We start from the raw sequence: 25097 nt of genomic DNA on the forward strand, positions 1-25097 counted from the left end.
GAGTACTGACTAAAAATTCTACAGAAGTTTGCTCAATCATAACTTAGAAAGCTGCTTCTTGGGGTTGGGGATTTAGCTCAGTGGTAGAGCGCTTGCCTAGGAAGCGCAAGGCCCGTTCGGGTCCCCAGCTCCGAAAAAAGAACCAAAAAAAAAAAAAAAAAAAAAAAAAGCTGCTTCTTGGGGCTTGGAGAGATGGCTGAGTAGTTAAGAGCACTGACTGCTCTTCCAGAAGACCTGGGTTCTATTCCTAGTACCCACATGACAGCTCACAACTGTAACTCCAGTTCCAGAGAATCTGGCACCCTCACACAGACATACATATAGGCAAAACACCAATGTACATACAAATACATCTTTTAAATGTTGTTTCTTGATCAAAGGAATTTGCCTTTTACATTAATGTTGTAATATTGTTCATGATTAAGATTCCTTCCTGTTGGGCTGGAGAGATGGCTCAGGCAGTTAAGAGCACTGACTGCTTTTCCAGAGGTCCTGAGTTCAATTCCCAGCAACCACATGGTGGTTCACAACCATCTGTAATGAGATCTGATGCCCTCTTCTGGTGTGTCTGAAGACAGTGACAGTGTACTCACATACATGAAATAAATAAATCTTTAAAAAAAAAAAAGATTCCTTCCTGTTATTGTGATAAAATGCTCTGATCAAAAAACAATTTAGGGGAGAAAAAGGTTTATTTCATCGTATACTCCCAGGTCACAGTTTATCATTGAGAGAACTAAGGGCATGAATTCAAATCAAGAACCTGAAAGGAGCCATGGAGGAATGGTTTTCTCTGGCTCACTCATGGACTGATGTTTTGCTAACCTTCTTAAACAATCCAGGAACACCTCCCCAGGGAATAGTGCTGCTGACAGTGGTCTGGGCTCTATTACATGAGTTAACCTAGACAATCTACCACAGAATTGCCTCAGGCAATCTGATCTGGACACTGTCTCAATTGAGACTCCCTTCTCATGTGCCTCTAGGCTGTGTTGATAGTTAAAGCTAATTAAGACAAATAATAGCATTTGTTCTTTTGTCTTCTTTTTCTCACTTGTCCTTTCTCTATCCTTTGCTTTGAAACTGTGACCTCTCAGATCTTCCCAGAAAACAAAGTAACAAAGTTAGGCTGTAACTTTTACTGGATACTTTTTTAGATATATTGGACTAGGCTATAAAATCAGGGCTTGTGTGTTGTTCTTCATAGACTCTTGGCTAAGGGAGGTAATAGTCTGTCTAGACGGAAGGTGATGATTTCATTCCTGTAGGCATGAGTATATAAAGTATCATGTACCTCATTCTATTTAATTTCCATGTTCCATTTACTAGACACTTTACTAGATCCATTTACTAGATATTGTGGTACTTTGTTAGCCTTTACTAAATGATGCCTCTAAATATCATCATGAACTGTTGATTGCATGAACTGTGTAGTGTTTCAGAGCAGAATGTAATATTTGTTGTAAACTAGAAAATTACTTTTAAATAGATCTTTTAATCCGGGGATTTGGTTAGAATCCAGTAAGGACCAGATAGAATTATTCAAGATTAATGAAAAGAGGGATGTTTTGTAGATTGGCGACTCAATGAATGTAAGTCATATATACTTATGTGTATACGCTGGTCTCCCAGAGTTCAGATGAGGATGTCAGATGCCCTGAAAATGGAGATCAAGCAGTTATGAGCTATCAGACATGCATGCTGGATATCCAACGAAGGTCCTTTGCAAGTGCTGCAAGTGTTGCTGAGCCATTTCTCCAGCCCTTCAGCTTTCATTTTCACAACTGCTTTATGTACATTTTTAGATGTGACACTAAATCACTGTGGTTTTTTTTTTTTTTTTTTTTTGGTTCTTTTTTTCGGAGCTGGGGACCGAACCCAGGGCCTTGCGCTTCCTAGGCAAGCGCTCTACCACTGAGCCAAATCCCCAACCCCAATCACTGTGTTTTTTAAATTGTGTCTTACACAGGATAACAATGTTTGCTTTGGAAGCAATAAAGTAGACTCGTGCTTCTTGATATATTACATGTTCAAATTAAAAAACCCCCTTTTTACTTTCATTTTAAGGCTTTAAGATACATTGTAAAAGGTTTGACATCTAGACCTTTATCAGGAAGGTTTTTTCATAGGGGGTGCTGAGGATAGAGCCCAAAGCCTTTCAACACATGCCTAGGTGTACCACTAAGCCACACCCATGAGGGACTACATTTTGAACACTGAAATAGTATAGTTATTATTCTGAGACGGTCTTTTGTTTGGTTTTGGAGTCAGTGTTTCTTTGTGTAGCTGTAGCCCTGGCTGGTCTCAAATTCAAGAGATCTGCCTGCCTCGTCCATCTGCTGAGAGTAAAGGCATGCACCACTGCCCTGTCTTTAGTCTCAGCAGGAGAGACCACTGCTAACCTCCGACAGTTTTAGTGTCTTCAGAGTTAGTGTACTTCCTTAGGCTGTTAATTATATCTAGGACAGAAAAAGACATCAGTAATATAAGCACACATTGCATTCCCCCTGGTGGCATCAAAGTGGAGCTCTCTCAAAGTGACCTCAGTTCTCCCAGAATCAAATGATCCCTGCATTCCTGGCATGTTTTTCATTCTCTTGTGTCTAGAAGCAAGTGGAGTTGCCAGGTTACCCTTCATCAAGGGTAATTTTTAGAAGCATTGTCAGTGTTCTGCTTTCTGGGTGATTCATCTTGCCCGGGAGCATGTTGTGAGTGTTGAATAGTAACTACTGACCAGTGTTTAAGCTGTGGGCTCTTGCCCAGCCCTTCATTCAAGTATTCATGATGGCTATATCTTTATTTTTAACTTTCACTATCAACTACCAAACAGTTGATTTATAGTTCCCTTCCAGTGGACTTGAAACAATTTAGTAAGGTTTCTGTCAGTTTACAATTGTATTCCATTGTGGGAAACAAAAACTGAACATTCAGTTTCCAGATTGACTATTAAAATATCAGACTGTGGGCTGGAGAGATGGCTCAGAGGTTAAGAGCACTAACTGCTCTTCCAGAGGTCCTGAGTTCAAATCCCAGCAACCACATGGTGGCTCACAACCATCTGATGCCATCTTCTAGTGTGTCTGAAGACAGTTACAGTGTACTTATATATAATAAATCTTTAAAAAAAAAATTCGGACTGTATTTTCCCCACACACATGCAGTAGACACAAGCTACAAGCTGTGGTACCCAGCTGCCACCACTGGGAGCTGAGAACAGAACTTAGGTCTCCTGGAGGAGCAGCAAGTCCTCTTAACCATGGAGCTATTTCTCTGGCTGCCTTGTTCTTCAGTTTTTGAAAAGATACTTTCACTTGTCTCACTTCAAAGATACAAAGTACTCAATGTATCTTTTTTAAATATTTTCACTTTTGTTTCCAAGTTACTTTCCTTAAAGCCAAATAATTTGGCTTTTGTATCTTGCCAGGTAGTTTTACTCAAAATAAAGATGTAGTTAAAAAATAAGGCCCACACTGTTGGCTGCTTTGATTTGTTAACTTAGGCAATTTCCTCTAAAGCAAAAATCTTGCGGCTAAATTAATTTAGGCATAGCTTTGTATTTGATAGAGTTTAGTTACTAGTTGTATCGCTTAATCACTGGATATTCATTCAGATATAAAAATCTTTCCTGAACAGCTACTAGGATCCGGCTGCCTGGGAAACACAGCAAACAAACGAGCCCCCGTTACGGTTCTATCCTTTAGCTGCTAAATAATGAGATTCAAGTCTTTGAACAGCTACCAGCATCAGACTGCCTGGAAAACACCACAAGCAAGTCCAGCCGGGAGCAGACGGCCGGGAGCTGCCTTATGTGCGAGTGGTCCCTTGTGCGCCCCACCGGGGTCCCAAGCCCAGTAGCAAGTGCCAGGAGCCAGGGAATGCTGTAGGACTCATCCTCAGCAACGCTAGCGGTCACAGGACTCCATTAAGAACCCATGCCCTTAGGCAGGCGTGGTGACGCACGTCTTTAGTCCCAGTATTGGTGGTGAGGGCGCGTGGGATCTCTGAGTTCGCGGCCATCCTGGCTCCTACATAGGGAGTTCCAGGACAGTTAGGGCTCTGTAGAGACCCTGTCTCAAAGCAAAAACAAAAGAACGGGCACTGCTTTGCTGGCGCCTAGCTCAGCGGAGGGCGGGGAGGGACGGGCGCGGCCTCAGCCCTTTAAACTGGCTGCTCGCGGAAACGGTCCCACAGCCACAGGCGGGAGCAGGGTGGGTTGGGTGGGGCGATGGAGAAGGCCCTCTAGCCCAGCAGTGACCACTACAACCCTCCCCGCAACTTCTCCAATTCGCAGATTCCTGCCCTCTTTTCGCCCCCATTAGATGTGGGGGCGGGACAGAGTATGAACGTCCCGCCCACCACCAGCTACCACGCCCCCTTTCCTCAGTTCCTCCAATCAACAGCCTCCTTCCCTCCCCCCACCTTTGCAGAAATCATTGGGCCAGGGTGGGGCTCCTGACGGGTGTGTCAAGACCAGACGCGCGCTCCTACAGACTTTCGAACGCAGTTGGCCCTCAAGACAAAAAAGTATGAGAGCGGCGGCCAATGACGTGGCAGTAAGGACCCGCGCTCGAATTGGTTCCGCCCCCTCCGGACGGAACACAGCCTGGACCCGGCTATTGGCCCTCGCGACCTGTCACTCGTCGCGGTGGCCAGCCGCAGGGTCCTCGCGGTGACTGGTTCCGCCCAGGCGCGAAATGTAACGCGGGAAAAGCCGAAGCAGGGATCGCGGCGGCAGGTTGTTATTCTCGGGGACTCGGCGCCTCGCATCCCGTTTTCCTGTCAGCAACGCTGCTGCAGCCTGATCGTCCGGAGCCGCCTGCCATGAGCCGGCGGCTGTGAGGCGCCGAGACGTAGCAGCGCGGGCGAGCAAGGCAAGCTCGGGACGAGAGCGCGAGGGCTGCAGACGAGCCAGCATGATCCGCGGCGCCCCGGCACCCATGGCGGAGCCGCCGCCGGTCATCTTCTGCCACGACTCTCCGAAGCGCGTACTGGTATCGGTCATCAGGACCACGCCGGCAACGCCTCCGTGCAGCAGCGTGGGAGAGCCCGAGCCGCCGCCGCCGCTCGTCCCCACTAGCCCCGGCTTCAGCGACTTCATGGTGTACCCGTGGCGCTGGGGTGAGAACGCGCATAACGTGACGCTCAGCCCGGGGGCGGCGGGCGGCGTCGTTTCGGCCGGACTGCCCGCGGCGACTGAGCTCCCGACGCTGCGGGGTGCGCCGCCTTCCTCCGCCTCCGTGGCCGCCGTGTCGGGCGGGGAGGACGAGGAGGAGGCGAGCAGCCCAGACAGCGGCCACCTCAAGGTGAGTGGCTCGGGCGGCCGAGGCGCGGGGCCGCCTGGGGCCCGTTAACGGCGCGGCTTGGCAGCGGGGCGGGGCCGGGGAGGAAAATCGGGGCGGCGGGGGCGGTGGCTGACAGGACGCTGACGTCACTGCCGCGCGCCAAAACCGGACCTTTGGGGCTAGGCTGTCACGTGACGGGTGCGGCGCGAAGGCTGGTCTGAGGGCAGCAGGTGCAGCGGGGTGATGAGGGGGAGGCTCGCAGTGTCAAGATTTCCTGCACTGCTGTGCTTTTAACCTCGCATCTTCGGCCTTCTTAGATGTGGAAAGAAAGGATGTGAGCATTTGGCTCCAGCCTACATTGGGGTGTGGGCTGGGTATCCCTGGCTGGCCTGGGACTTATGAGAGTTCCACCTTCCGAGTGCTGGAATTCAAGGCTAGCGACACCAGGTCCTGCTATATATATACTTTACATCCGGAGCAGCTGAGGGTTGGGTTTGTTAAAGCGTCTTGGTGAAGACCGCATAGCTAGCTAGTGGCGGTGTTGTTGGTACATGGTAACTGTGCCCGGAAGGACCCGGGATACTTTACATTCATCAGCGTTCAAGAATGTATCGGTAAATCTGCGTGTCGAATAAATGTTATTGCAAGATCGATACGCAGTTTTCTGTTGTTGCTTGAATGCCTGAATAACATAATTTGCTACAGGTGTAGCGAGCAAATTGCCCGGCAGGTTAAGGGATACTTGGTTTATGAATTGTAGCAAGTTTGGTGACGTTATGGGCAGTAGCCAGAATGTTGAAACTGTTTCGGGTGAGGAAGTAAATACTTAACTAGTGGTATAGAGCAGTAAAGTTGAAACTTGCACCACAGTGCATATTTGAAAGAAAAGTAGAGATGTTGGTAGTAGTACCTATGTTGGTGTAAGAACAGCTATTTTGCTGGCATTAGGTAGCCCCTCCTAACATGTCATCTTAAGTACTTTAGGTATCTTTATTAATTTAATACTTTAGTCCTTAGAAAATGCATTGTACAGTTAAGTGCTGTAAAGTGCATGCAAAAATACCATGGGAGATTTTTGTATTTGTGACTTTTTTAAGTTGTAGTTAATTTATGTGTCTGCGCATGTGTATGCCTGAAACTGAAGTCAGTTTTATGAACCACCTTGAGGGTGTTGGGAATCTAGCTCAGGTACTTTGGAAGAGAGAGCAACAAGTGCTCTTAACCATTGAGCCATCTCTCTGCCCTCTTCTCCCATGATTTAATCTTAGTTTTTAACTCAGTTTGATTTTTGGATTATCCAAAAAAAGAAGAAAAGTTGTTGTAAATCAGTGGTTCTCAACTTTCCTAATGGTGCATCTCTTTTATACAGCTCCAGTTGTGGTGACCCCAACCATAAAGTTATTTCCACTGCTATGTCATAGCTATAAATTTGCTACAGTTATGAATTGTAATGTAAATATTTGTGTTTCCCAATGATCTTAGGTGATCCCTGTGAAAGAGTCATTTGACCCCCACAGGGGTCTTGGCTCCATAGGTTGACCTTTATTTGTTTGTCCAGACAGGGTTTCTCTGTGTAGCCTCCACTGTCTTGGAACTCTGTAGACCAAGCTGACTTCGATCTCAGAGATCCTCCTGCCTCTGGTCCCAAGCTGCTGAGAGTTGTAGTAAATAGATGAAATTATAGGTGTGTGCTTTTTGGCTTGAATCAGACTTATCTTTACATAGTTGTAAATAGTCTCACAGTGCATAAGTTTGAGTTTTATTTCTACATCTTCACCTCTTTCAGAGGGAAATATACCAGAATTAATGTGGAAATGAAAGGGCTGATGTATGTGTATATTTTCCCCTTCTCACAAAACACTTTTAATTTTCAGAATTGATTTGATAACAGAGTTTAGTTCTTTTTTTAATTAGTGAAGCGATTGAAGTGCAGCTCCAGAAATTCATTTAGGATTCTAAATTTAAGAGAGAAAATATTGGACTATGGCTTTATTTGAGAAAATGGCCTTATTTATTTATGGTCAAGATGTTGTTGGTTTAAAGAGGGAGAGGGAGTCAAGCCCCCTATGTTGTTATGGCTCTAAAGTTCTTATGGTGGTGATCTACTTCTCCAGGCTTTGAGTAAAGTCATGATGCTTGGCTGAGTCTGCTCACTTTCCAGGAAGATGGAGATGAGTGTGTAGTGTACCCAGTGTTAGGAGTGCTCCCATTACCCTTCATTATGTCACTCCAAGGCACTAACAGCTGTGAGTGAGAGCAGCGTTTATTTCTGTTTGTTGCTATGACTCCCAGAGGAGGTGTTAACATCTGAGTTGTACACACCCTATGCCAGCTTTCTGTTGCTTTTTTGTTTGTCTGTACCCTAGACTGACTCTTCTGAGAGAGTAAAGAACATCTTATCACCTGCTAGCATGTTTTGGACCCTCATTTCAAGATCACTTAGCATTATTTATCTATAACATTATCTTCTGTGGTTGAATTCTAGGAGACCAAGAACAGTTTTCCAGGGCACTGTATCCCAGTCTGTGCCCCTATACTCCCTGTTCAGACTGCATTCATGATGGATGCTGTAGGGCACTGAGCCTTGACCCTGCCTGACCTGTATCCACTTTTATATCTAAACATCTATATTGCATGTAGTCTTTCACACAGTTGATTGTATATAGTGATTTTTGATCATCATAGAAACACTTATTCTGTTAGCATAGTAGCTACCATTTATTACCTGGCATGGAGTGGGCACTTTGTAATGTTAAGAGTAAATACCAGGCTATCTGTTGAACACTGAATTTTTTTTAAATTCATCTAATACTTACCTGCTGAGAATGAGAAAAAGCATTCCGTAGATAAAGGTCACATGATAGATAGCAGAACTTCTGACACCAGCAGAATGCTTGTTTTCACTCTACATTTTGTTCCCATATGTACACATGTAAATGGACTTTTAGGGATTAATTTTTAAAATATTAAGTTGATATAAGCATACATAACTTATTTATAACTTATCTATGTAAATTGAGATGCTTTACATAAGGGCACAAAACTTGATATTGAGTATTGAAGTAGAGACTTGGAAAGTTGTGAATACAGATCAGGTGGGAAGTAAGCAGATCTGAGCAGCATAGGGAGTTTGGATCCAGCCCCAAATGTAAGGCTCACAAACATTTCTGCTCACAAAAAGATCTGCTGCTGCTGCTGCTGCTGCTGCTGCTGCTGCTGATTTTTCTTCCTGATTTACTATGCTTTATCTTAGATAGGTTTCTATAGCTGTGATAAAACACCATGACCAAAAGCAACTTGGAAGGAACTACTAAGGTCATACGCCCATCACTGAGGGAAGGCAGGACAGGAACCTGGAGGGCAAGAGCTGATGCAGAGGCTGTGAGGAGTGCTGCTTACTGGCTTGCTTCTATGGTTTATGGTGTCTTATTACACAATAGAAATGTTAAGTCAGGTCTTTTATTTGAACTTGTCAAAAACATTCAAGGACTTTTTATGTCTTCTATCTTCATATAATTATAAATACTTTCTAAAGGTTGGGAGATTATGTATGCAAAATTTTTAGTGATGTTATCCAAAATTTCATGTTGACATTGTTTTTCTTTGAGTCAATAGTCTTAACAAGATTTGCCCTTCAGTCTACAGATACTGTTAATTGACTGCTGCTAAACATGCCTAGAGACATGGTTTTCTTATTGTTAAAATCAAGATGAAAATGGCCTATTCAAGTAATATTGGTTATTTTAATATATATGGTTGGGGCTGGTGAGATGGCTCAGGGTGCAAAATGTTGCTGCATAAGCATAAAGGCCTGTGTTTAGAGCCTTAGCATCCAGCATCAACATAAAAGCCATCTGAAGCACATCCATAAACACAGTGATAGAAGGAATGAGGGTATAGAAAGACAGGAAGATCTCAAGGCCTCTGACCAGCCAGCCTTGTAGAAGTGGTGAGCTTTGGGTTCAGTGAGAGACCCTGTCTCAAAAAATATGGTGGTGGTGGGGAGATACCTGACATTGATCTCTGGCTTCCAGATGTACACACACAGGCATGTACACAGATATGTGTAGCTAGTAGATACAGCTCATTTATTTGGAACATTAGATTTATTTCCAATTTTATTTCCTTAATTAAAAGAATGCATTTATTTTATGCATATAAATAACATACACACAATTTGTATTTATATACAATTTAGCAAAATAAATAGGTGATTTAATTTTTTTCTTTTTTTTTTTTTTTTTTTTTTTTTTGTTTTTTTTTTTTTTTTTTTTTTTTTTTTTTCCTTTTCTTGAGACAGGGTTTCTTTGTGTAGCCCTGGATGTCCTGGAACTTGCTCTTTAGACCAGGCTGACTTTAAATTCACAGATCCACAGCACTGGAGTTAAAGGTGTGCACCACCATACCTGGCGTGAACTTCTTTCAAAGTGAAAATTTTGACTGAAGGAAATTTGGTTAGAGCTTAACATTTTAAGTATGAGGCTAAGATTTAAGCTTTGGAAACCTATAGGTTTTTACATGGAGAACAGTGACATCTCTTAGCTGTGCATGACACTTGTAGCATTGTTCGTTTTTCATGTAACCCATGTATGTGACAACTTACCTGGGAAATAAAAGGAATTTTTAAAAACCATGTTTGCTGTAGATTAGAGACAATAGTGCAAGCTTCCCATGAACAATACTCTGTTTACCGTTTGCTTGCATGTTAAATAACTGTAATACATTTGTGACCATGTTGGTATGCTATTAACTATTCAAGTTGTCTTGGGTTTTGTGTGTGTTTGTTTTTTGAGGTAGTTTCACTGTGTAGGCCAGACTGTCCTCAGATTGGCTTTGTAGTCCAGGCAGGCCTCAGACTCACTTGCAGTCATCCTGCCTCAGCTCCTCAGAGCAGGGATTTACAGGTATATGTCATAATAGCTTCTTGTTTTTTGTTTGTTTGTTTTAAAGACAAGGTCTCTGCTGTGAAGACCTGGAACTCAAAGAAATCCACCTACCTTTGCCTCCCAAGTACTAGCATCAAAGGCTTGTACTACTACATGTGGCCTTCTCATTTTTTTTTAATTTATGTGACATTAAATTAATATTTTGAAGTGTACCCTGAACTTTTTAATTTGTCTTTTAAACTTATAAGAATTTATTTTGAATTACCTTTGCTTCAGTAGGTAAGCCTATTAAAACTACTTCTATGTAGCTCCATCTTTCTCCTCTTAGGATATCCCTTTTTAGTGTAGAATATTGAGATCAAGCTCAAGGCCACTGGGCATAGGCAAGTGCCCCATTAGGGCAGGAGCTGGGGGCACAGACAGGACACACACTTTGTTTTCCTTACCCAGGTTTACATCTCTGCTATAGCCTTCACTTTCTTTGGGTAGAGCTTCTGACTGGGTTCAGGAATTTCTGAGCGTATGTTTGATTTTCTGTGAAGTCTTCTCCCTGATTTTCCCACAGTCTTTCCTGGGTCTGCTTGCTTTGGGCGAACCCAAGTTTTTGGTCCCAAGAGCAGCAAGTTGTTTGTGAACAATGCCCTCTTAACAGTTAGTCTTTGGCCTGAGAGATGTCTAGATTAAATGAGATAAAGATGAGTGCCTGTGTCGGTCTACCAAGTGGCCCATCCAGGTCATAGCAGATAGTTTTTCAGAGTAGGTTCTGTTTGCTCTCTGCAAGTGGGAACAAAGTCACACACTAAGGACAGACCTTTTGAAGGTTTGCTACTGGGTAAAGGAATAAAGGGCAAATGAAAGTGCTTTGGAGGTGTTTGCTGATTTAGTATTTTGGGAGTTGCTGAGACTGCTGATTTTAGTAGTTTTCTGTAATCTGTAGCGAGGTGTGGGCTGTTAGAGCCACTTACTCTACAGTTCTTGCTGATGCTACTCAGTTTGTATCTTATGCTGCTTTAACGATCCCAGAAAATTATATTGAAGTTTATAAACTATGTTAACAGGATGGAATCCGACGTGGAAGGCCCAGAGCAGACACTGTTCGGGATTTAATAAATGAAGGAGAGCATTCATCTAGCAGGATTCGCTGTAACATCTGTAACAGGGTATTTCCCAGGGAGAAATCACTCCAGGCTCACAAAAGGACTCATACAGGTAAGGTGACAACATTGTAGAAATGGCTAGAAGTGATACTTGATTTGGTACTTAAGTTGTTAATTAATATTATTTAATTAGGTTAAAGTTGACTTATATTTTCTTATATATTGCCACTATTACTTTGAAGTTTTAAAAATCAACCACTGTTACTCAGTTGCTTTTTGGTGGGGAATGGTGGGTTTAGGTTTAAAATTGAACATTGTCAGTTGTGTTTTTATTCCACCTCTACCTACCTGAATTCTGTTTGTTTCCTCTAACACTTACATGTTGTATATAGAAGTCCTTGCAATCTGTATAAAAAGGAAAAGACTTTGTAGAAGGCGCATATTCTTTCTATAATGTTGACCCCAGGAGGGAGGAGCCTTATAGTAAATCAGCAAGCAATAAATAATACACTAATTATGATTGAAATTTTTGAGTGCCTTATCTAGGTTAGCACTATGCCATACGTAGAAATTTAAATGAAACAGAAAGTAGGAGAATTTCTGCAGGAGACTCCTATGGCACATGATCACCACAGGACACTTAACCGGAAAACACCAAGTGCAGCTGAAAGCCTGCAGACTCAGGATTTGAATGGGCAGGGAAGGTGTGTTCTTAAGGATAAGACAGACAAAGAGGCATTACCTCCTGGCTGGAATATCCCTTCTGGAGGAAACTAAGGACCTTTTCCAGATAATGAATTAGGTGACATTGCATTTTGAGAAGAATTATCAGGCAAGTTTTTTAGCAGTCTAAGGAGCTCAGGGAGGTTTGGGATGGTTTGAGGAATTACTAGTACTACAAAAGCAGAGTTCTGTGCTGGTGCCTCCATCTTGAGATACAGTGTAAGAGGGATGCTAGAGGTCAGCTAGCAGGTTATTGGAGTATCTCCTATGGTTGAATGAGCCCAAGGAAATAGCCACAGAAAGCAGAAGTTAGAGACAGGTGCTCCAGTGCTTCCTGCCTGTGTGCACTGTGATAAATATCATTTCTCACTGGAGTTCTGATCCATGTGAGGAGGACTTTCCTCCTTCCCCTTCTTCTTGCTCCCTCATGTCTGATGATAATGTCTGTCTTCTTAGGTGAGAGACCTTATCTGTGTGACTATCCAGACTGTGGAAAAGCCTTTGTTCAAAGTGGACAGCTCAAAACCCACCAACGTCTTCATACCGGAGAGAAGCCTTTTGTCTGTTCAGAAAATGGTATGGTGTTGAAGTGATATTTTAGGAATAGTAACCAGCTAGTGGTTAGAGTAAGTTTTACTTAGATTATTAGTAATCAGCTGGTAGTTTTACTTAGAATTTTTGAGAAGAGAAGATTTTTGATAAGCTTTTATAAAACATCATAAGCTCCCCATCCCCAAGCTATGGATTGAGCCCATGCCTTTGCACATGCTAGGCAGGTACTCTCATTGAACTACATACCCAAGTTTGTTTTTGTTTTTGCTTTTAGATTTATTCATTTATTATATATAAGTACAATGTAGCTGTCTTCAGATACACCAGAAGAGGACATCAGATCTCATTACAGATGGTTGTGAGCCACCATGTGGTTGCTGGGAATCGAATTCAGGACCTCTGGAAGAGCAGTCGGGGCTCTTAACCACTGAGCCATCTCTCCAGACCCATACCCAAGTTTTAAGAAGTAGAAAAATTCATAACAAATGTAGCCTTTGAAGTAGGCTTTTATTTTGGTTGATAAACTATTTAGAGTAAGTAAGTGTATCTTTTCTTAAAGGGACCTTTTTTTAACATCCATCTATTTGTGTGGCAATAAGAGGATCACTCACATTCTAGGGATCAAACTTAGGTTATCAGGCTTGGTGGCAACACCTTTACTCCATGAGCCATCTTACTGGCCCTCTTAAAAGGGTAGTTGGATTTCAGTATAGTCCTGCTCCCTTTCTTGATTTCTTTTCAGTTTCCACATATGAGAGGAAACTGTTTTGTTTCTTTATGAAACAGGGTCTCACTGTGTAGTATTGCATGGCCTGGAACTCCCTAGTTAAACCAGGCTGGCTTCAAACTCAAAGAAATCCACCTGCTTCTGACTCCTGAGTGCTAGAATCAAAAGTGTGTAACACCGTGCCTGACTCATTAGAAAACCCTTGTTTTGTTAATATTTAAATTTTATCTTATGAGTCTATTATTTGCATGTATATATGTGTACCATAGTTAGAGAGGGCCTTGGATTCCATGACTGTGACTATAGAAGCTTGTTTGGTTAGAGAATTCAGCATCTCTCTGCCTTCCTTTGTATATATCGAAGCTGGACATATTGCGTATGTCTGAATGTCCACATTCTGTGTTTTAAAGGCTGCCTAAGCAGATTCACTCATGCAAACCGCCATTGTCCAAAGCACCCTTATGCCCGGCTGAAGAGAGAAGAGCCAACAGACACACTCAGCAAACACCAGTCTACGGACAACAAAGCTGCTGCCGAGTGGCTGGCAAAGTAAGGCTGTGTGTGTGGTCTCCCAGAAGATGTCTTAGGGCTTGGGTTTATGTTAGAGTTTGAGAATTCTTTCATTTTAAATAAATTACTTATGTATGTTTTATAAAATAGTTCAGAATAATCCTTAATTTCCTATAGAGATGTTAATGAGTGTTTGGGATCTGTGTGTGACAGAAATAATAGTTTGTGTGCCCGAAGCACAGTGTATTTCTTTTTTTTTTTTTTTTTTTTTTTTTTTTTCCTTTTTGTTTCACTGTTGAAAAATATGGAACACTCATGAATCTGCAAGTCATGGCAACAAGGAGGTCAGCATAAAAATCTTTCCCTGAGAATATTTCACTTGAAAACTTTTTGTTAACATCACTAAAGGGTTTTAGGTCCTTATTGTGCTGCTGCAGTTCTTCCTGCTAGCTATGCCACAGTGGGCAGGTGCTTATTGATGACCATATCACTGTTGTTTCAGGCTCCTCTGTTCTTGGCTGGAGGCCTCACCTCTTCCTTTAGCCATTCTGCTCATCTTTTTGTCTTACTCAGGTTAAATATCATTTCAGGAAAGGCTTACTTGACCTTACTTGACCTGGGAACTCTTAGAACAAATAGTCTGAGACCCAGTTCATAGATGGAGGCTTGTATCATCCTGAGTGTGGAACCCAAACCTTTGCTGTAGTACTCAGAGCCCCAGTGCCCTGTCAAGATTCTCTTGTTTTAGTCCTCAAGTTGAACTAGCGGTTCTTTTAATGCTGCTTATGTACTGTACTCACCACCTAGTGTGCTGAGATAGACTTCCTAAAATGATATAGTTGTGTTTTATTTATTTGTAAACAGGGTCTCACAGTGTAGTCCTGGCAGGTCTGGAACTTGCTATGTAGAGTAGGCTGCCCTGGAACTCACAGATTCATCTGTCTCTGCCTCTGATCTGCAGGGATTAAAGGCATGTACCTTTAATCCCTTAACAAAGATTAAAAAACTTTGTTGAGTATAATTGATATATGATACATTGTATTAAAGTGTACAATTTGATACATGTGACATTTTGTCTACACCGTGGAACCACCATAGTCAATGTAATGGATGTATCTGTCATATCCAAGTTCCTCCATAGCTCCTCTATAGCAACTCTTTTTTTTGTTTTTAAAGATTTATTTATTTATTTCATGTATATGAGTACACTGTTCAGACGCATTGGAAGAGGGCGTTGGATCTCATTACAGATGGTTGTGAGCCACTATGTGGGTACTGGGATTTGAACTCAGGACCTCTGGAATAGCAGTCAATGCTCTTAACTATTGAGCCATCTCTCCAGCTTCCTATAGCAACTCTTAACTGCACTGCTTCCAGCTAGCACTGATCTTCTGGGACAGAACACTAGTTTGTACTTTCTAGGGCTTCATAGAACTAGTTAAATGAATCAGTTAAAGCAGATGGCTGCTTTAACTCAGCACCATCATTTGAGGCTCATGCTTATTGAGTGTTCCAATAGTCCATTCCTTTTATTGTGTACCTCTACATCAGCTTGTTTAGTCAGTCACCTTTTGATAGATCTTTGAGTTTTTGGTATTTTAAATATAGCATTAGTATACAGGGCTTTATATTGGCACTTGTGTATGGTCACTTATCATTTAAATATGTACTTTAGACACCAAGTGAGTGAACATTTATTTACATTTTCTCTTGTGACTTATCAAGTGGCTACAATAAGACTAAACTAGAATTAAAACTAATGTTAAAATTTTTGGATAAAGTATATTATTGACATTTCTTTTTTGGTCATATTTCTTTTTTCTTTTGTTTTTGTTTTTAGCCTGCCTGTTTTGAGCTCACTCTGTAGACCAGGCTGGTCTCAACTTGGAGACCTGCCTGCCTCCATAACTGGCTATTGGTCTTATTTCATAGGTTTAATGTTTAATTCTGTCGAAAGTTACCATTTCCCCCCAAAACATCCTCCCCCCCAAATAAAAATAAAGCTGGGCAGTGGTGTCTACACAGAGAAATCCTGTCTTCAAAAAACCAAAAAACCGGGGTTGGGGATTTAGCTCAGTGGTAGAGGCCTTGCCTAGGAAGCCCAAGGCCCTGGGTTCGGTCCCAGCTCCGAAAAAAAGAAACCAAAAAAAAAAAAAAAAAAAAACCATTATTTTGTTAAATAAAAAGTTTTTCCCCTGTATGGTTCTGAAGCTCCTGATGCTGAGGGCCTCATATGTGTTAGGTAGGTGCTTAGCTACTGGTTCAAAAGATAAGATAGGTTCCTAAGGTTCACTCATACATAATAATATCGTTATAAATAAAGGTAGGGGTCTTTTGTTTATTTGTTTCTGGTGTTGGGAGTTGAACTCAAGGCCTTGATACATGTTACACAGATGTTCTACCTCTGAGCTACATACCCAGGACAGCATATAGTATAATGGCAAACATGATTCTAGAATGCAGTGGGAGGTCTAAAACAGCAAATATCTGATTATAGACACATGAACAGGAATCTTTACTCCCCAGTCTTAAGTTCTCTGTATAAACAGGAATCTTTACTCCCCAGTCTTAAGTTCTCTGTATAAACAGGAATCTTTACTCCCCAGTCTTAAGTTCTCTGTATAAATAAGATTCCCATGTATGAACTCTGAATAGTCATAAAAAAATACTTACTAAAGAACCACTTTAACAAAATTTCATTTTTATTAATATATAGTCATTGTAATGGGTTTCATAAAATACATTCAAATCTATTAAGTCCTTTATCAGAACAATCCCTGTGTTCTTCTTTCCTCCTCAACCCTCAGTCTTATTTCTACTTTCATGACATATAAATGATTTAATGAGGCTATATAAAGACTGAAATCCTCAAATGAGAGAAAATGTGATATTTGTTTTTTTGTGTCTACACAACTTTGTTCTTTATGGCTGAATAAAATCCACTATGTATTGTTTACTGTGACGGGACCTGGGAGAATGGAGCCAATAAATGAAGCAGACTGAAGTCTCATGCAATAGCCAACTTCATTCAGAGTATCAGACAGTTTATACTGTGAGGATTAAGAGGAGTAACTTAAGTAAAGTGTACAATCACAAGGGCAATACAAACAAAAGAATAACTAGTTGTAATGAATAATCCGAAGTAAACTCACTCCTGTCCACTACACTGGAAGGTGCACAAAGTTTTAAAGCTAAGATCACAACCCTTACTAGGTGGTGGTAGCACAGACCTTTAATCCCAGCACTCAAGGCAGAGGCAGGTGAATTTCTGTGAGTTCATGGCCAACCAGGTCTTTGAAAAGAGTTCCAGGATAGCCAGTGTTACACAGAGAAACCTTGTCTCCAAAAACAAACAATTGTCTTGGTTTCTTGGCATTTTCTCACAAGCACTCAGAAATCTCACATGACTTCATTCTGGGACCATGTTATGAATTTCTTGAACGAAGGATATCCAGAGTAGTGCATTTTGAGAGGTTGTGGATAGATTGTCATTTGATGCATGAATATCCTTTAAATGAGTTATAAACATAATGAATAATTTTAGATAGTAAAAGAATTGTGTCTAATACTCTGCCCCCAAGAATAGGGATCAAAACTATGTTAAATACTATTGATTGTATTACTATATTGATCAGAAAAATCTAGAGACTAGCTTGAAAAGAAACTGATATGAGTAGTTGTTTTGTTCTCTTGTAGAATGAAAGCCCATATTTGCCCTTTCATAGGAACATAAATATGATGTCCTTTGCAAATGGGAAATTATTCAAGTTCGGGGAAAAATTAAATGTGGTCCCCTTTTCAGATGAATGTGTAAGTCTATTACAGTCCCAACGTCCAGTCACATACAATCTATAAGTTGAAGGGCAAGGAGGATGAGGAACATATAATACATGACACTCATCAAAGATGCATAGGCCAAAGTCACTAGTGTTGCGGGGAAGAGATTCTCAGGTAGCATAGGGCTCTGTGTGTTTTCTTCTCCCTTGGTGCATAGGGCCTTATCTTATCCTAGATTGGTGGACATGACTTATGACATGGTCTATATCTCTTTTTGCCTTTTAGCTGGAGGTTTGCTATCTTTCTAGTGACTTTCACTGTCTCCTTGCCCTCCACCATCCTTGATGGCCTAGGACAGGAGGAACCAAAGAATGTACAGTTTTAGCGGGTCCATCTGCAATGACAGATGGAAACCTCTTCCCAATTTTCTTATGGAGAAGTAGAAATAGGGCAGGTTGTTAATACATCAGCTTGCTTATTTCTTGAATATGCATGAAAATGAGTCTATTGCTGGAAATAATCCAACATAAGCAGAATCTGAAATGATATTTAAGAGTTACAAGATATTTGATCTCATTGCATCTTAGTTTGGGTTTTTATTGCTGTGAACAGACACCATGACCAAGGCAACTCTATAAAGGACAACACTTAATTAGGGGCTACCTTATGGTTTCAGAGGCTCAATCAATTATCATCATGGCAGGAACCATAGCAGCATCCATGCAGACATGGTGCTGGAGAAGGAACCAAGAGTTCTACGTCTTGATCCACAGGCAGCCCTGAGAAGCCTCCCTCAGCAGACAGCTAGGAAGAAGCTTTCTTCATACTGGGTGGAGCTTGAGTATAGGATCTCAAAGTGTACCTCCACAGTGATACACTTCTTCTCCCACGGCCACACCTCAAAATAACACTTCCCATGGGCCAAGCATATTCAAACCACCATACACTGTCAACGCTAAGATTATATTATTTACTGAAAAGCTGTTTCTAGTTGTGTGTCTCAGCCTTAGCACATACCTTTAATCTCAAACAATGAAGGTAGTAAAGTTAGTTTGTAGAAGATGGTAGTTTAAAAGTGATGTCTACTTGAATGGCAGGCAGACAGAGTAGCAAATCAGAGAAAGATTTGACAGAATAAAATATACCCAACTCTCACTAGAAAAGAGGGGGAAAGGGAAGCTACTTTCAGGAGCAGTGCAGAGAGGGAGGAGGCAGTTTTACTGGGAGAGTTACAGAAACAGGTTGAAGAGAGATAGAGCTAGACACAGGCAAAGACAGAATGAGCCACAGAATGAGAAGGAGCTAAAAGATTAGAACAGATTGCTAGAGTTATTTTGAGGCCAAGCAGAGAAATTCAGGAGAGATGAAGAGAAAGAAACCAGATCGAATCAGTCAGTGTGGAGAGGAGTTTAGGCCAGAACAGCTTGAGTTGAACCATCCAGTCAGGGTTCAGAAAAAGCTAGAAAGCAATGAACTTATTCATCAGCAAGTCTCAGAATCTAAAAGCATTCTAGGCATGGATGAGATTGTGTGGAGGCTAGAAGCTTCCAGGACTAGGCCTAGATTAGCAGACTGAGGCAGTGAGCCTCAGAGATGACAACTATCCAGAGAATAAAAGTTATTTTACAAAGATTATATGAATTAAAACAGCCAGTTCTACCTCTTGGGCTGAAGAAAAGGAAGTATTACTAGATTAATGACAATCTGGACCATCAATCCCTCCTATACACTTAGATGAACCATCAATACAGTAAGCATCTACCTATGGAACGGAAGAAGTTGGACAGATTATAATCACAAGTTAAGTTCACATGAGAAAAGTCCCATGGATTGCCAGCTGGATCATGACTTCCTGTACTGCCATAGTAATATGCTGGGGTGATGCATGCCTTCAATCCCAGTACTCAAAAGGCAGAAGCAGACAGATCTCCCAAGTTTGTAGCCAGTCTGTTCTACAGAGCTAGTGCCTGGATAGCCAGAGCTACACAGAGAAATCCTGTCTTGAAAACATCAACAACAAAACAAAAATCCAAAAACTTCTGTAATGCTTTTAAAAACTGATGGTTGAAGGTAATATAATGTAAGGATCAAATTAATATAATTGTTGGCATTGGCTCCTCCCCTGATTTACTAATTGAACAAGAAGAGGAAAGTAAGCAGTTAGTATTTGATGGCTCTTATGTATACATAAATCTATTCCAACGGTTCATCCTCTTGTGCTATAATCCTGTAGGAGACAATTTTGTGGGGAAAATAAGTTTACAGGCAGTCAAGGATCCACACGATACACAATTGCCTTTTTTAGTCTGAATTCAAATAGCTTGTTCTTTTCTTGCCTCTTGAGATAATATATGGGAACTAGCCAACACTGACTTTCCTTCTAGGGTTATAAATAGTGCATTGGGAATATACCAAATAGCCCACGGGGCTTGGGGAGGTATTGGTAAATGAATTTCATTTCTTCACTTTATCCTAGCTTGCCTAGGTTATAAAGTTGGGTCATTTTCAGGCTATGGATGATACGCATCTGAAGGAGGCTTTAGTAAGGGGGGGGGGGTGTAAGACATCGCCAGCATAGTTATTGGGTCTGTTTTTACTTTCAGTTTTGCCTGAATGAGGAAAATCCCTTTTTGCCATTTTTACCCATTTTAAGGTTTGATCATTCAGTTTATATTTATGCAAGGATTACCATCTCTTCTTCATGATTAATATCCTCCTTAAGTGTTTTGATAACAATCCAAATTAATACCCAAGTGACCCAAAATTAAATGGGATCTTTTTCCCTTCTTTTATGCCTTTTCAATATTCTTTCAGACTCTGTCCTATACTTCATCTAAAATGCCCTACTCTGAAAACAAGTGATCATAATTATAAACAACTTGCAAGCAATTTAACAGTTGTGATTTTAATACTCATGTTCTTTCTTTTAAAAAAAAAAAAAAAAAAAAGCATAAGCTCAATTGTGGTTCCCGCTCTAATCTCTTAGCTGACTCCAGGTCGTTGTCACAGTGTACTTGGCGGGACCTGGGAGAATGGAGCCAATCAGTGAGTGAACTGTCTCATGCAATAGCCAGCTTTGAACGTCAAACAATTTATACTCTGAGGGTTAAGAGTAGTCACAAGAGTAAAGTGTACATTTACAAGGGCAAGCCTCATAGCATATAAACAGATAACAGTAGTTGTAAGGAATAATCTGAAGTAAGCTCACTTCTATCCACTATACCTGGGAGGAGCACAAAAGCTTAATCCAAGAACAATTCCATGTCTTTGAAGAAACTAAGGTCACAAGACTTGTTTTTTGGAGTTTTATCACAAGTACTCAGAAATCCCACCCTACTTTATTCTTTGACTGTGTCCCAACATGTGTATGGGGGTGTGTGTGGGGGTGTGGGTATACACACCCATACACAAACACACACACCACATTTTCTTTATTTGAGCATCTGCTCCTAGACACCTAGACTTGGCTGCTGTGAACAATGCTGAACTACTGTGTGAGCATCTCCATAGTCTGTTGACTTGGGTGTGGGATATCTGGGTCATATGGCAGCTGCATCTTGAGTATTTTGATGAACCTCCACAAAATTTCAGTAGTGGCTGAGCTGTTTATCTTCCTATCCATATGTAATGGGTCTGATTTAGGCAAGATGAGATATCAGTATAAAAAGTATGAATTTGTTTACTGTTTGTATTTCATCTTTTGAGAACTAAGAATGATTTTTAAAAAGTATTTTATGTGTTTGTACCTGAGTGTATTTGTGTGCAGGAGTTCATGGGGGCCCTAAGAGGGCATCATATCTCCTGGAACTGGAGGTACAGACAATTGCGAGCTGCCATGTGGGTTCTGGGAACCTAATCCAAGTCTTCTGGAAGAGGAGCTAGTGCTCTTAACCTCTGAGCCATCTCTCCAGCCCCACTAGGAAAATACTTGGCAGTCTGATGTCTGCCATATAAACAGTGTTGTTTGCCTTTTGCACAGGTACTGGGAGATGAGAGAGCAACGCACCCCCACCCTAAAAGGCAAGCTAGTTCAGAAGGCTGATCAGGAGCAGCAAGACCCTCTGGAGTACCTCCAGTCTGATGAGGAGGACGATGAAAAGAGTGGCGCCCAGCGCCGGCTGCAGGAGCAACGAGAGAGGCTGCATGGGGCCCTGGCACTCATTGAGCTGGCCAATCTGACAGGGGCCCCACTCCGCCAGTAGCCCCCACACTGACTCTTCACTGTACAAAAGTACTGCCCAGCGTACTTACAAAGTAGACCCTCGGGCATAAGCTAAGCACCTTATTTGCTTATCATAGGCTGCTATTCTGTAGAAACTTATGAAGAATGTTGTTGCCTCAGATGGGGTGAGAGAGAATTGCACTTTTTTTTTATATGGAAATGGATTCGATGTAAAGTTTAAAATATTTTGTAAATATGGACTGCAGTTACAGGGTAGAAGCTACAAGTTGTGGGAAGCTAGGTTTTGCAAGTTTAATGCATTCATTGGAAGCAGTTCTCACAGGAAGCACTTTGTGAATAAGACATTTGTGTGAAAAGACAGATTGGTACAAATAGCCAAAGAAAGTTGAAATAGATTATTTATAAGATCATTTTTAACAGTGTATGTTAGTGTGTGTGACAGTACTGTAAACACTGAAGCAGGGCAGTGTGAGACATATGTATAAAATACATATTTTTAAATTGCAAAATAGCATGGCCAATATGTCTAGAGAAATGAGAGGCCAACTATTTGGAAGGATGATATAAGTTATGGCCTTGAAAGAAAATAGGTATTTGAGGCTCTTGGTAAGATGGGTACTAGTTTTTAAAATTGGTATAAAATGAGTCTTATCCCATCTTTCTGGGCTTTTTAACTCACTGTAATGCTGATGCTTAGAAAGCGCTCGTCACTCAGCTTGTTGACTGGGGACTTTTGCACATTGCTCAGCTGCTGGACCTGAGTGATTAATCTTGCAAAGTCTATGTAACCTGGCAACTGGTGCATATGTGTACACCAGTGAGATCTATTATGGGCCCTGTAATGAGATTGGCACTTGTGTTTGTATTAATAAAAGGGAAATCTGCAGGGTTGTTTTCTAGTGAAATGTTTTAGGTCTTTTGATAGTAAACACTAAATTTTAATTGTTCTGCTTGTTTAGCGTTATTAGCGGATGGAAGCCTCCATATTTATATTTTCAGTGCATATTGCCACCTTTCTGCTTCACTTCAGAATAACATGCCAAGTTATTTTGTGTTCACTAAATTTAGCTATCAGTTAAACACTTGAGTGAATATTGGCTACTCAAATATGCAGGCTTCTGAGATAGTTTTAGCTGCAGGTGTCTTGTCTGGTGGTTCAAAACCATTTTCTCCAAATGAAGTTATTGAACACGTGTGTACTAAGGCATGAATAGAATTCTAGGGGCCGAGCAGCCACCTCTTTTATGGAGTCAGGAATCTATCACTTGAGCTTTTGTTAAAAGGTGAATAAAATTATATGCAGAGCATAGTGATTTATTGACTCCTTAATTGGAGACTTCAAAGTAATGAGAGGAAAGATGGGCTCCTCGGTGCCTTCTTTTTTTATTTTGGAGGTAGCATCCTATCCTACAAGTTTAGATTATACATTACTGAGAATGTAGGCTAAAATCTCGGCGGTTGCAGTGCACAGGTAGTTAAATTGTATAGCCTTGGAGAGTGGAGATAAGAAATGTCTTGAGAAGCGCCAATGTGAAACTGAAGTTGGGGTAGTTAGAATAATGTGTATGACGAGGACATACTTTAAAAATGGAATTCCTCTGTACAGTCAATTTCAGACCTTTAGGGGCTTTTTGTAATAAGAGAATTTATATTTGTAATGGTCTGTCTAAGAATGTTATCTGTAATCTGGTATGTAGAATTTTAACGTGGAGCACTTACAAGTACGATAAGAGACCATACGTATGGCATCTAAATGTTCTTGGTTTGGCGTTCGACATTTTCTCTAGAATTTTTCCTCAGAGAAATGGGAGTGTATGAACCAAAATGCAACACTCAGAAGTCTTGGGAAATTTTAAATCTGATCAACTCACCTTAAGGACAGCAGTACAATTGAAAAATGCAATTGGTCAATTCACAGATAAGATTTAAGGCCTTCAAAAAGTAAGGACTTTGTTTCTTCAATTGACTTTTGTCAACAATTGTAGTTAATATTCACAAGAATTTTTATTTGTATGATTGGACAGTTTAAGAAATTATTCCAACTGCTTACATTGGCCATGTTTTAAAGGGTTATTTTTTTTTTTTGATATAAGCTATGTACTTGGACAAAATACATTGGCATCTAAAATTTGAGGTGTGTTATGACTGCTTTTTGTTTTAAAAATGTGGTTACATTCAGATTTTTGAAGTGTTTTATGCTTCAATGGCTAAGTTGTAGTTTGGCAGAGTTAACAGCATATTAATAAACATGCTGTAATTTTAAAAGATGCTTTGAATAAAATTTTATTTTAATTTAAAGCATAAAGTACATGGGTCATTCTTACAGTTTTTGTAATTTGTTTCTCTATCAAAAATATAAAAACCATAATAGATAGATGATTAATTAGGTAGGTAGGTAGGTAGGTAGGTAGGTAGGTAGGTCAAAAAAAAATGGAAACAACCCACAACCAGGCATCCTTCAGACAGCTCTTTTGAGGTTTTGGGTTGTCTTCAGAGTATCATACATACTGTGCAACTACATCACGTACACAACCCTCAGGCTTTTTTTTTTTTTTTTTTTTTTTTTTAGCATAATACGAATTACTGTTTCTTTAAAATTATGGTTTAAGACAAGGGCTCACTTTGTAACCTGGACTGACCTAGAATTCACTAAATAGATCTGCTTGCCTCTGCCTCCTGAATGTTGGTTTTAAAGGCTTACCCTGTTAACACTGGGCTGGATCGTGGATGTTAATTTCCTTACTTTATTCATTACAGTGCTAAAATTATGCTGGGACTGAGGAGATGGCCCAGTGGGCCAAGTGCTTGCTGCATAACCATGAGCACTGGGCTTTGATATCCAGCACCCACATAAAAGCGGGGCAAGGTAGTGTAGGCCTCTAACTCCAGTACTGGGGGACATAAACAAGTGGATCCCAGGGGTTCTCTGGCTTATCAGCCAGCCTACTTGAAACGCCAACCAAGCTCTAGGTTCAGTCAAAATAGGGGAAGGAGAGAGAGACTGAGGAAAGATCCGGTGTCAGCCTCTGGCCTCCACCTGTGCTCGGATGAGTGAGTGCATCTGTGTACATAGATGTGTACATATGTATATACTGATGCCAGGACAAATGGCTAACTGGGTTGCCTATTAACATATCAAAGCAGAGTGGCTACCAGGTTCTCCCAGCACCCCTCAGTTCCTAACTGTTGCAGGGTCCTCCTGGCTGGCATATCCTGCCCTTACACTGAACTTTCCAGTCAGAAGTTGGGTTGCTCCTACCCCAGCTGCTTTTCCCTATATAATATAGCCACTTTTGGCTTCTTGGTCTCCTAGCTTTCCCCTCTCCCTTCCTCTCCTTACATGGGTATGGTTCAGGCTCA

At 41.1% G+C, this 25097-nt stretch overlaps 1 protein-coding gene across 2 annotated transcripts; it reads left to right on the forward strand.

Moving 5' to 3' along the window:
• The first annotated feature begins 4655 nt into the window (after positions 1–4655).
• On the forward strand, positions 4656–24042 carry Znf367 (zinc finger protein 367). Of its 2 annotated transcripts, none has more exons than XM_032884815.1 (5): positions 4656–5303; positions 11227–11377; positions 12445–12564; positions 13678–13816; positions 21534–24042. In XM_032884815.1, exons 1-5 carry the CDS (start codon positions 4914–4916, stop codon positions 21754–21756), a joined length of 1023 nt encoding a protein of 340 aa, XP_032740706.1. In that variant the 5' UTR covers positions 4656–4913; the 3' UTR covers positions 21757–24042. The 2 variants fall into 2 exon arrangements, with proteins under 2 accessions (XP_032740706.1, XP_032740707.1); XM_032884816.1 differs by lacking the exon at positions 4656–5303 and adding an exon at positions 5749–5896.
• Positions 24043–25097: the final 1055 nt, after the last annotated feature.

Source organism: Rattus rattus, chromosome 14, assembly GCF_011064425.1.
Source record: "Rattus rattus isolate New Zealand chromosome 14, Rrattus_CSIRO_v1, whole genome shotgun sequence".
Lineage (NCBI taxonomy): Eukaryota > Metazoa > Chordata > Mammalia > Rodentia > Muridae > Rattus > Rattus rattus.